Raw genomic sequence first — 12,701 nt, 5'->3', positions numbered from 1 at the left:
TCTTAGCTTTCATTTTGTAACAGCGCATCAAATTACAAAAGGCTGCGATCAAATTGCGAGGCAAAATAAATTCACTGTCGGGGCACCAGAACCACTTATTAAAGGAACACATCGTCACATTACCATTACGCTACAGTCATATAATTATCACAATTATCATGATGCAGCTATCGTAATATCTATGACGCGATACGATTTCCGCGCATGCTTACAATTCTTTTTTAAACCGCTGAGTGATGTTCATGCCACCCCATGCACGTTTCATGGTATAATAGAGATTGCGGAGTAATCACCACATGGTGACAAGTGGCTAAAGCGCGCTTAAGTCTAACTGCTATCATTTGAGTTGTTTAAAGGAAGATCAAGTGCTTATTGTGATGCTCTCGAAACACTAGCCATGTTTTGGGGAAACGACAACAACAAAGCGATAAGAAAATTAATATGACTTTGGTGAGCGAAGGGTGCAACAAGCACACACCACGCGCTCGACACGCGCAGTCGTTGATCTTACTACTATTTCTGTAGAGCGTCAACAATGCAGACCAGCATTTACGATTTTGCTACGAACAAGGAAGAAATTTCTTCAAAGATAGATACGCTGTACACGCACATATAAACACGTAGTGTCTTGTAGACGACGCGCAGAGCAATCCGCACTATCCGTGTTTCGGCCAGTGGTCGCCACCCGCTCGATATTGTGGCCACTAGTCTTGGGGACTCCATTGTGCGGGCTATCGATGACAAAAGGGCCCGGAAACTGCAACTAACAGCCACGCGCTAGCACCACCGTTGTGCGGGGAAGCTGCCATCAACGACAAAAAGGAATGAATTCTGGGGTTTGACGCGCCAAAACCGCGATTTGATTATGAGGCACGCCGTATAGTGGAGGACTCCGGATTAATTTCGGCCACCAAAGATCCTTTACCGTGCCCCGAATGCACGGGACACGAGCGTTTAGGCATTTAGGCCCCATCGAAATACAGCCGCCACGGCCGGGATTTGATCCTGCTTATTCGTGCTTAGCAGCGCGACACCATGTCCGCTAAGCCACCGTGGCTGGTGCAACGACAAAAGGACCTAGAGCCCAAGCGCTAGCACGGCCGTTGTACGCGTCTCCTCCCTGAGATGGCTCGGAGCAACGAGAGGAAAGCGGCAATCAACGTCACGAGTCAGCAAAAGCACCCGACCGGTTTCGTTGACAGCTTCGTCGATTGTTAGGCTCGAGCCTCTGAGGAAGCCTGTGTGCATTACACTTAAATGAAATGTAACGCGATTCGAATCCTTTGCCTACTTCAAGCGTTTTGAGCCTATCTATCTATCTATCTATCTATCTATCTATCTATCTATCTATCTATCTATCTATCTATCTATCTATCTATCTATCTATCTATCTATCTATCTATCTATCTATCTATCTATCTATCTATCTATCTATCTATCTATCTATCTATCTATCTATCTATCTATGATAACGTCCATAGATACATCTATCTATCTATCTATCTATCTATCTATCTATCTATCTATCTATCTATCTATCTATCTATCTATCTATCTATCTATCTATCTATCTATCTATCTATCTATCTATCTATCTATCTATCTATCTATCTATCTATCTATCTATCTATCTATCTATCTATCTATCTAGCTGCTTAAGATCGACCCTGTGGCTCAAGTTGTCAGCTTGGACCACTACATATGTGTTCGTGGTCCTGATTTCGTCCTGGGGCGGTTTTCTGTAAGAGTCCAATCAGTGGACTGTCCATTTCGGCTGTCGCTGATTGGCTGCTGCTTCACGTGCAGGAAGGAGACTGGCTGACACCTTCCTGCACGTGAAGCAGCAGCCAATCAGCGACGGCCGAAATGGACAGTCCACTAATTGGACTCTTACAGAAAACCGCCCCAGGTCGTTCCATCTTCGTCCCTCGTCATGCCGCCGCCGACGCGCCAGTGTCGTCATACAGTCGTCATGCATCACGTGTCATATCGTCGTCGTGAGGCCGTCTAGTTCTTTCTATCGTCACAAATCCAGCTTCGTCATTTGACTTTCGTAAAGTAATCGTCACGGCACCGTCCTAGTACACACTCGTCGTCGTCCTACGGTCTTTCTCAAGCCATCGTAGTTCTGGTGTAATACTGGTCGTCGTCATGCATTCGTTGTCATACAATCGTCGTGATGCCGCCATGCTTATGGGTGACTTTTTCATGGCAATAGCAAAGTAGGACGGATACAGTGCATGTCTGAAGTAGCCGATGCAACGGAAGTCTCACATTTTAAATTAACGTGACCTCAGCAATAGAGTGGGTGGCTTCTTTGCTTGAATGCTAATCTCATTACTGACGACAGTCATCCTGAGATGGGTTCTGTCGTAGTTTTTCCTTTTCACCTTCGTGATGTCCTCATTGCTCATGCGGTCAAGTGCCGCGGTCGTATCAGAACACATGGATGATGTGGGTGTTTATCTCTACACAAACGTGCGTATTTCGCTTAAAAAGAAGTAAAAAAAAGATTTTGCGCTTACCACTGCACTGTTCTTGCTCAAATTTCGCATAAAAGTTGCACTTTGAAGTCTACGTCGTTCAGTGTAACACTTGGAACAGTCATTTGCCTGGTTTTTAAGTAAAAAAATGCAAAGTTGCCTTCGATTATGGGGATGCTAACAGTTGACGTGATGGCGCTGGCATAAGCTTGTTTCTCCGCCGGCTAGCAGCTGCGGAAAGTTGCCGTTCAGGGAATGTTGCCGCGTTTTGTCCGCTCCTCTGGAACATGCGGCAACCATCCCTGAAAGGCTATTTTCTGCAGCTGCCTGCAGGCGGTGGAAACAAGTATATGCTAGCGCCACCACGGCAGCAGCTCGCATTTCCTTACACGAAGAAAATTTTGCATTTTGTTTACTTAGGTACAAGCCAAATAACTGTGCAACAATGCAACCTTCCTACTAATTTTGAGCAAGAAAATTGCAGTGGTAAGCGCAAAATCTTCTTTTTTCGAACATTTTTAAGCGATATATGCACGTCTCTGTACAGATGTGTGCTGGTCGCCAGCTCTCTTCTCTAGGGAATTACGCAATAAAACAATGAGCGCTACCCAAATATCTCGCTGCAACAATTATGCGCCTTCAAGCGCAATATTTATTGAGTAAACTGAATTGATTAATTCAGCTATTTCTCCCATCGTAATGAGCGGAGGAGCGTATGGCCTCAATCACACGCATACTTCTCTCCTGCCAACTAGCTCTTTCATAGGTGCGTGCTTTCGCGCGCGAAAACTGTCCGAAGACTCAGAGGTGGTGAAGACAGTGGTGTCGCGTTTCTACTCGGCTGACGGCGGCGAGACGCGTCTCTTGTAGAGACGCACCGTCTCGTCTGGCCGGCTCCCACACTGTGTAGTTTTGCATTGAACTTTATGACGTCATCAATCGACTATTCGTTAGGTGCCCCAGATAGCCTTTGTGTCTTTTAGCGGACTCCAACATGCGGAGGAGTGATACATCTCCAGCGTGCAGAGGTGTAATTCACCAACTATTCTGCAAAACACAGTGAATGTCTGCAGGTTTTAGTTCTATCACGAGTTTAACCATTCCCAGCTTGTCCTTGAGAGCAGAGGCACTACTGCCACCTCTACTGACATTTTAGACCAGTGAAATAAAAATAGCTTCTTTAACGAAGAGGGAAACGTGCGGAAGGGTTACTCTAGCATTTTTACCATCCCGCGCTTTTGAATCCCGTAGGCCTCTTTGGTTTCTTTTGTAAGACAGTGTACGCTGACGAGAAGAGAACAATAAAGCTGCCCGCTCCATTTCATATTTATCAGCTCACTTTTGACGCCTGTGCTCCTTGTCTTGTTTAATACTGCGATAGCAATTATATGGACACCCCAGGAGAAATTTCGCTGTTGTCGCCGTGGTCGTCGCAGCGATGTTCCCTATAAAGTCAAAGTGCGAAATATCGCGGCCGCGTGCCGTATGCTGTTGTTGGTGCGAGGGAAGGCTCGCTACAAGGTGAGCCGATAAGGATGGTGGCTTCATGCAGCGCCGTCTTCTCGGGCACGCAAGGGGGGGGGGGGGGGGAGAGATGCGCGCGTTAAGAGGTAGAAGGGAGCAGGTTAGCGCGCACTTCCTCTTTTAAGGCCGTTTTACGCTCGAGCCGCCCGCCACACGCGTGCAGTCGTGCAGAACGTAGAACATGTCGCACACTGGTGGAAAAATTTCGGTTGACATTGCATGTACGGACCCAGAGTACACCAAAATTTGCGTACCAGTGTGCGACACTCCGATTGGTCCGCGGTGAGGCAATCCGGCGGCAGCTGCCGCAAAAATTGGTCCAGGACCGATCGGCGCTGAAAGGGCGATTCCGGCGGATCTCGCTGCCGCTGAACTGGGTTCCGCGCCGCTCTAAACGCCGAATGTCTCGGTGTGAACGCGCATTTACTCCGGGTGTAGCGGCTGAGGGCGGCCGCAAGATGCCTATTTTCGAGGTAATCTGCGGTGGATTTGAAGGCTAGGCGAGCCCGAGATAGCTGATGGCTCCGTGTGCGTTGTCTTCTCGCGCGCCTAGTTGGTGCTCAAGCGAGAGACAGGACGAAGGGGAATTCGCTCGCCGCTGTGAGAACGCCAGCGTTCTGACAGCGAGTGGCCGTGGTCATCGATTGAGATGTGTTCGTATTTGCCTGTGCGCGCGTGGCAACGTGCTTGCTAATTTAGTTAGTAAGCAAATGTTTGTCCAACAGTGTATGTAGGTGATAAATACTAACCTTACTTCGTGTTGCTGTCCACTAATTTGCTATAGCAATCACTGCTTCGCCTTTCGGGCGCAACTGCGACTCATTGGTTGTTTCCATATGGTTATTTCGTTTAACTTTCTGTAATAAAGTGAAGATTTTTTAGAGATCCCTTCCGGACATTCCTGGCCGTGGGTGCTGCTGCTTTCTTGCCGAATAGGGCGTGCGAGATCACGTTCGCGCGAAAGCTTGTGCGCATGCGGCAGCTTCCATTCGGCTACGGAAGCAGGAATGGCCGACTTTACCCCGATCTCTTGCGTCGTAGTTCTCGCAGCATATATCCGTCCTCATCATTCTTGCCTCGACAAACTCTGTACTTGTCTGCTCGCGCTGAACGTTTTTACAATGAAAAAAAAAAACGCGTTTGTTTTTAGTTAGCTAAAACAGCCTGTACACTATGCCACGGCGTCTTGCTGCTTAATCACGGTTTCAATTCATGGAGGCCTCATTCCAATGGGGTTCGGAAGGCAAAAACGATTTTGTGTGCACCTTGGATGCGCGTTAATAAGGTGATTTAAATCATCCTGGAGCTCCCCAGAGCGGTGTCTCTCGCAGTCAGCTGGCCTTCGAGATTCGACTGTGTACGTGGCCATGTGCTACTATTAGCGAACTCGCTGTCTGTTCTACAAATGCACCTGCAATACCTTCGTGCAGTATACGACGCCCACTCTGCTCGTAGTACTCACGTTGTGCGTTGTGCTGCAGTCGTTGAGTGGCACCGGGAGCGTGTACAGTCGCGACCCGTCTCCCCGGATGCGGCAGTTGTCGCGCTTGTCGCCAGCGTGCACCACGCCGCGGAAGGGCTGCGTGAAGTTGATGCGCACCAAGAACCGCTCCGGCTCGCACGTCAGCACCACTGCAGGGACAGTCATGGCGTCACAAGCGGGTCGAGTCTGCCGGTACACGCATCAACATCAGCGAATCTTTATCAGAATATGCGACCACATCTCTAGCAAGACGAGTGTACAACCAGAATGTTCATGCTAAAAAAAGTCACAGTTTCGCCCGAAAGGCGAAGCATCAATTGCGATAGCAAATTTACTAGTAGAGAGCTATACGGAGTAAATATAGTAGTTTTAGCGGCTGCATAAACTTGGACACATTCGCTTACTAACTGAATTAACAAGCATGGTGTCAGCGCGTACGAGCAAACATGCATAGATCATATTCGATGACCGCAGACAACCACTGTCAAAACACTGGCGTGCGCAAGCGCGGTCGCAGCAGCGACCGAAGGTTCGTGCGGTCTATCGCTTCAACGGAAACTGAGGGGCGAATGCACAGCGCATACAAATAGGGTGCGCACGACAGCCCTCAGCTGCGAAAAGTACAATTACGCAGTTGCTGACAGAGTAGAATCCGCGCCCCCTCCCTTCCGCGCTGCCTTCCCGCTTTCCTCCTTTCGCGTGAGAGATTGAGTCGCCAGTTCCTCTTGCGCCCGGTCACAAGATACGCATTTGGTGCCGCAGCTGAACGTCACCACCCCTCCTTATAACTCTACTGTGTCCTACAAGAGTGGCCGAAAACATGCTGACGCAGACTGTCTTTCCCGTATGCCGCTTACCACGACGGAATGCGACGCAGACGATTTTGATCATCTCGTTGCCTCTGTGACACCCGCTTTTCCTGACATCGATGCGTAGCAGAACAACGGACAGACACCAAATTGGAGCCACTATTCACTTCAGCTTGTTGTACGGCCACAAGCAGCTACTGTGTACATGACGGGCTCCTGTACAAACGGAATTACTCAAGCATGGGTGCACGCTTCCTTCTAGTGGTGCCGGAGCGTCTCCGGCCAGCAATCATTCAGGCTATGCATGATGACTCTACCTCCGGTCACTTAGGCACTGTGCGCACCCTTTATCGCTTTCAAGAACACTTTTACTGGCCCCGGATGCGACATTCAGTTGAGTTGTATGTCGCCAGCTGCATACCGTGCCAACGTCGGAAACGTCCAGCCACTGCCCCACGTGGTCTCCTTCAACCTGTGCCGCCTCCAAGCTTGCCCTTTCAGCAAGTTGGAATTGATCTGTTAGGACCTTTTCCTCAGTCATCCAAGGGGAACCGCTGGATAATTGTCTGCGCCGACTATTTCACGCTCTACTGCGAGACTGCGGCTATACCATCAGCCACTGCCACTGAAGTGTCGCTCTTCTTACTTCACGTTATTGTTCTGTGACATGGACCGCCTTCTGTTATTATAAGCGACCGCGGACGTCAATTCACAGCGGATATCATGGAAGAGCTTCTACGTTTATGTGACTCGCACCTCAGGCACTCGATACCATATCATCCGCAAACGAACGGCCTCACGGAGCGCACTAATCAAACGATCACGAATATGCTTTCCATGTATGTTGCGTCCGATCATAAAAATTGGGATGAAGTTCTACCGTTTATTACTTACGCATACAACACCGCCAAACATGAGACGACCGGTTACATCCCCTTCTTCCTTCTATATGCTCGCCCGCCCCGGTACACGCGCGACACTGTCCTCCCTTTTTACCACTACGACAATCCTGCGGTCGCCAATATGCTATGCCTCACTGAAGAGGCTCGGCGACTTGCGCGTCTGCGCACTTTGGCATCGCAAGAAAACTCCAAAGCACGCTACGACGCACGACATCGGCCTGTTAGATATCACCCTGGTCACGTCGTTTGGCTTTGGACTCCCACAAGAAAGCGCGGCTTGTGCCAAAAGCTGCTGGCAAACTACGATGGACCGTATGTTGTCATCGACAAGATCAGCGAAATGAACTACACTCTGGTCGACGCTCTGCTAGGAACGCTCGAACGCTGCTAACGCTGGTCGACGCTCTGCTAGGACACAAGTCGCGCATGTCGCCAGGGTGAAATCATGCACACCTCGACAAGTCAGTTGACTCGCCCAGTGGGCTTTGTTCGCGAGGAGCGGTATGTTGCGTCGAAGCGCGTAAAAGGGACGTGCGAATCAAAAAGAGGGAGGAAGAGAAAAACGACGACTGTGCAGCGGCCATTCCTGCTGTTCGTAGCCTGCTGTTCCTGCTCTCGCGCGCCTAAATAAAGCCGTTTTTCCCATGCTTGTAACAATATGTAAGAGTATGTTCCATTGATTGCGTAACTGTTTTACCATAAACTGATACGGTTGCTATCGATGATTGTCACCTCGAGCATCATTTTACACATTGCATTGCAAGTGAAAAAAAATGAAAAGACGGTGGTGTTCAGGACCTATGTTTCTGTCATTTCGTGCTTACACGAATGACTCGGTTCATTCATTACAGCCACTGAGTCATCAGCGCTTTTAGTGCACCACAGAAGTTCTGCTTCTCAAGGTTAACCTTTCGGCAAGGTAAATATACCTGGTAGCGAAGCTTCCATAGAAGCCCATACGTTCAAAACAGGGCGGTTCATCTGCGATGATGATGATGATGATGATTTATTGTCATCCCCTTTGAAACGGGGCGGCGACAAATAGTCACCTAGCCTGCTTGATTTATTCAAGTATACTATACATGTTCTTTATCAAGCATTTTTGTATACCTCTCATTATTTTTCTTTTTCAAAAATTCACCTTGTACCGCTGCCTATGATTTTAAGAGATCAGGTCGTATCCATCTTTTCCCTGCTTTTTTTCCACCAGTACTCCAATCGTCTCTTGCTGATCTCTACGGCTGATCTGTTTGTTTCCTTCCACTTTAAATCCAAGCGCTTCTGGGAGTTGCACGTTACCTACGGTTCTCGCTGGGTGGTGATCCAGACATCCTCAGCACATCAGGATGTGCTGAGTGGTGTCTGGATCTTTACTGCAGCATATACATGTCTCATCTAGTTCCGAATATTTGTTCCGATATGTTTTTGTCCTTAGGCAACCGGCTCGAGCCTCAAATAGCAAGGCACTGCCCTTTGTGTTATCGTACAGATTTTCCCTTCTAATTTCTTTCTTCTCATTCTTGTAAATCTCCATTGTCCTTTTTGTTTCCATTCTTTGCATCCAATTCACGGTCTCTATTTCTCTCACTTTCTTTCTGATAACTCCTGGTTGTGTATTTACCGTTTCGATTATCCTGTACTTGGTTGTCAACTTCCTTGACCTCTTCTTCCATTCTGTGTCCACGCTTTTCATTAGAGATAGTTGTGCACTTTAGCCGCCCATTTATTTTCATCCATGTTCCTGAGCCTTTCTTCATACTAATTTTGCTCTGTGCTTCTCTGACTTCAAAAGAGGCCCAACCCATGTCACCCTGCACTGCCTCATTTGTGGTATTACCGTGGGCTCCCAAAGCCAACCGGCCTACTGATACCGGTACCATTACTCCTTTCCAGATTCCACGCACCACCTTATACTTATTGTGGCCCCACAGTGCTCTGTGTTTCATTATTGCTGCATTCCGCTTCCCCTTTATTTTCACATTATCTTGGTGGTTGCTTGAGTACTTCTTTCCTTCGTTTATGTGTACGCCGAGGTATATATCTTGCTTCACTATGGGTATTACTTGCTGTTGAATTGACACCCCGAAGTTACTCGTGTGTTCATTAAAGATCATAATTCCTGATTTCTCTGTGCTAAACTTAAGGCCTAGATTTGTCGCTGCATTCCCACAGATATTCGCAAGTATCTGTAAATCTTTTTTATTGTCCGATAGTAGCACAATCTCGTCTGCGTACATCAGTCCAGGGACCTTCTGTTGCACCATTTGTCCATTACGCATGTAGGATAAATCAAAACCTAATTCGCTGTTTTCCAGTCGTCTTTCTATACCCTTGACTCATGGGGCTTGGTTCATACCCTTGGTTCATGGGGCTTAGCGCCATCTGTGCGAGGAGGGAACACTTCCGGCGGAAGGAAAAATTATTTGACGTCATATCTGTTAAAAACTGAAGTGACGTCATTTTGTTCTCAAAGGCGCGAAATTTGTTTTCGAAGGCTGGCCATTAGAGCTGTATATCCAAATGCCCCGCCATTCGACTTCATGGGCGCGGAAAGCGCCCATGAAGTCGAAAGCATCGCTTTCAGCGCGGAAAGCGATGCAGGGAAAGTTCAGCCGTACGGGTGTCGAAATCGCATCGCTGCACGTAACATACTTTCTTTGGAGGCCGACGAACGCTTTGGGCATAGAGTGCTCGTCCTTTCGTCGGACGCCAAGCCCGTCGGCCAGCGCGGTCCCACGAAAACAGCTAAAGTAAACGACTATCTGGCGGTCGCAACTCACTACTTTTGACTGAACAGTTTAAGAAACAATGAAACTACCCGCGTCACCAAATTCAGACGAACGTTGACAAGCAAAGCAACAAAACATGTGAGGGGGGCGTGAAGTTTACGAGCGGGCCTTTCTGTGCACTTCAAGAGCTGCATTGCATTGCAAGTGATAGCGGCGTCAACGCCCGCCGCTATCGGTGGGCGCTCTTACGGTGGGCGCTGAAAAAAGGTATTTATTAATAATGATCAAGTAAAATAGAGTTGTTCTTTTTTCGCCACGCGTACAGAAAATTGATTAGGAATTTTATTTTCGTTGAATGAATCTAACTATGTATCGCTTTAATTAAAAAACGCTTTTTTCTTTCCCAATGTTTGTTCCCTCCAAACATAGTCGCGCTTCAATCGCTGCTCCCATAACCACCCTTGCTGATGTCGGGACAATTCGTTCTCAACCGCTTTTCGCCGGAAGCTTCCGAACCATTTAAATCGACCTTGCTTTCGGCGTCTGTTCCTTGCCATTACCTTCAAACCTCAGCTTTTTCGGTTTTCTGGAATAGTCTCATTCACGCTGATGCACGCAGGTAGCCCCCCAATGTTGAAGAATGCATCTCTATAAGTCATGCGATATGGAGCCCCTATTCGGTGTTCAATCTTGCTAATGCGATTAGAATTCTTTAGGATTCTTCACGAACATTCCGGTATCTATCTATCCATGCCACTCTCGAACAATGTTCCCCACCCCACGCCAACTTGGTTGACTGGGCAGTACATGGTCCAATGAATGGAGGATCGGACGGCTGCGCTCAGACAGCCAGGTTCCAAACCAACCATCGGACCAACTTGAGTCACTAGGTATGTGCCGTTCTTCATTCAGAAAAAGTAATTACAAAAACTTTCCAGTGCTGGGCACAACCAACCCGCGTCATACATGTACTTATCTGAATATATATTTACCCAGGCGGATTTCGCGGCGCCACACATGCTGCATATTGTTGAATTTAGCTGCGAAATTTCAACTCGAATAAACCTAGCTGTTGCCAAAGCACTCACAGGTCATCGATGGTGGCTTGCGTGACGACAATAGCGCTCGGCAAGAGGCGGACGTCCCAGTCACAACATCTTTCTCAGCGCTGGCTCGTGACACCTAGCGGCAATATAATGTCCACCATTTTCTTCTGAAGTTTTGTTCTTTAGCTTGTCGTTTTATGTAGAACATCATACCTTTGAGTACAAAACTTTGCAATTATCGATTTCCCCTGTGTTGCAGGCCTTCTAATCGATTCTTTTCCCCTGTGCATGTAGGTATTTCTCGTTTTCGAAGCATTGGTCATGCTTTTGCTGCACTATTTTTATACATATACTGCGTGTATGCACAGATGCGTTATTGTCCTGCTTAGAAGCTGCTAGGCCAAGCTGCCACGCCAAACAATGTTAATAAACGGTGGGACTGACAATGCCGGAAAGAAGGACACTTGTGCATCGAATCCCAGTGAATTGGCTGTACCAAACTTCGTCATCAATGAATGAAGGACTGAAAACGAGGAATGGCCGTACCTTTTGTCCTGTCGGTTGTGAAGTAGTTCTTGACTACAGGCCTCGTGGGGCCTCGGAGGACCTCCCTCCCTCCAGGGTTGCCAACAACCAGCACCATCTGCACTCGGGGGCAAAGGGGGCAGACAATAAGCACGCGACGGATCGGCTAAAATGCACCCATGGAATGTGAGTGAGAGACACACAAATAGTTGTTAAGGCACAGTAAAGCGAAAAGAACATTGCGTCACTGGTGGGGTTTCTAGTGATATGCTTAAAACCTCAATAAGTAGCAGCAAGTTGTCGTATATTGTCTTTCGGCAGGCTGGAGTTTACCGAACAATCAACGAGTACAGAGATGTAATCAGTAGTAGTATTTTTATTACGAGAGCAACTATTTGAACAGTAGGCGAACTTTTGCCATCACCGTCGCCGTGATGTTTGGCACAAATTATAAGCACGATAAGATAGCGCCTCGCACGCCGTCTTTCCGCGCGCCAAAGGTTAAAGGCCACTTGGTGAAGCACTCGTCCTGCCTGTTCTTTTTTCTATGGGTCGTGTTGTTTGCTCTATTTTTGTAAAATCTACGGCATGTGCCAAGTAACCCAATTTTCACTTCTACTGCACGTGATCAAGTGCGCGCTAGGGGAGGAGAGTGCGCGTCGCCTCATCTAAGCCGGCCGTTGCTGCGCATTGATATCCGCGCGGTTGAGCTCATATGCCGACCGCGCGAGGAATCTTGGAGATAAATTGCCGCGCATGCAAAGACTAAGAACGAGCCGAGATGACCGGTGGCTTTATACTCGAGGACTTCCTGCGCGCCTAGTTTTAGATGTCATGTAATTTCAAGTTTCAGATGCCTGATGCTGCTTGACATATCCGCGTATTCGTGATGACGTCGTGGTTGTTGCATGGTTTCCATTCTGAATTCTTTTATCCGACTCTCGCGTGCTACCTGCACTCAAGCCAGGTGGCATGCGTAAAAAAAGATCTGAACATCTCGCCCTGTGGTGGTTTCCTCCGTTCGAGCAGCGATTAGAACTCGTTCCTGCCAACGCTGACTTTCATGACCTTTCGCGTCGCTTAATTAAGCATCGAGGCACACTCTATCCTGCTGCACATGGCAGCCGGAGTTTTCGGAACCCCAAACAGTCCTGCGCAATCAGCTACCCGCAAAATGCTTCGCATTACATTGATTACCGC

At 48.0% G+C, this 12,701-nt stretch overlaps 1 protein-coding gene across 1 annotated transcript in view; it reads right to left on the bottom strand.

The window, feature by feature from the left end:
• Positions 1-12,701, bottom strand: part of LOC119437570 (uncharacterized) — a 76,429-nt gene that overhangs the window by 27,481 nt on the left and 36,247 nt on the right. Inside the window, exons 2-3 of the mRNA XM_037704575.2 lie at positions 11,523-11,619; positions 5,470-5,639 (exon numbers count right to left, since the gene is read on the bottom strand). Of these exons, the coding sequence (XP_037560503.1) occupies positions 5,470-5,639; positions 11,523-11,619 (267 nt within the window). The remainder of the gene's footprint in view (positions 1-5,469; positions 5,640-11,522; positions 11,620-12,701) is intronic.

This window comes from Dermacentor silvarum, chromosome 1 (assembly GCF_013339745.2).
Source record: "Dermacentor silvarum isolate Dsil-2018 chromosome 1, BIME_Dsil_1.4, whole genome shotgun sequence".
Classification (NCBI taxonomy): Eukaryota; Metazoa; Arthropoda; class Arachnida; order Ixodida; family Ixodidae; genus Dermacentor; species Dermacentor silvarum.
The sequence above is the reverse complement of the archived record's forward strand: the minus strand, read 5'-3'. Positions and strand labels throughout refer to the sequence as shown.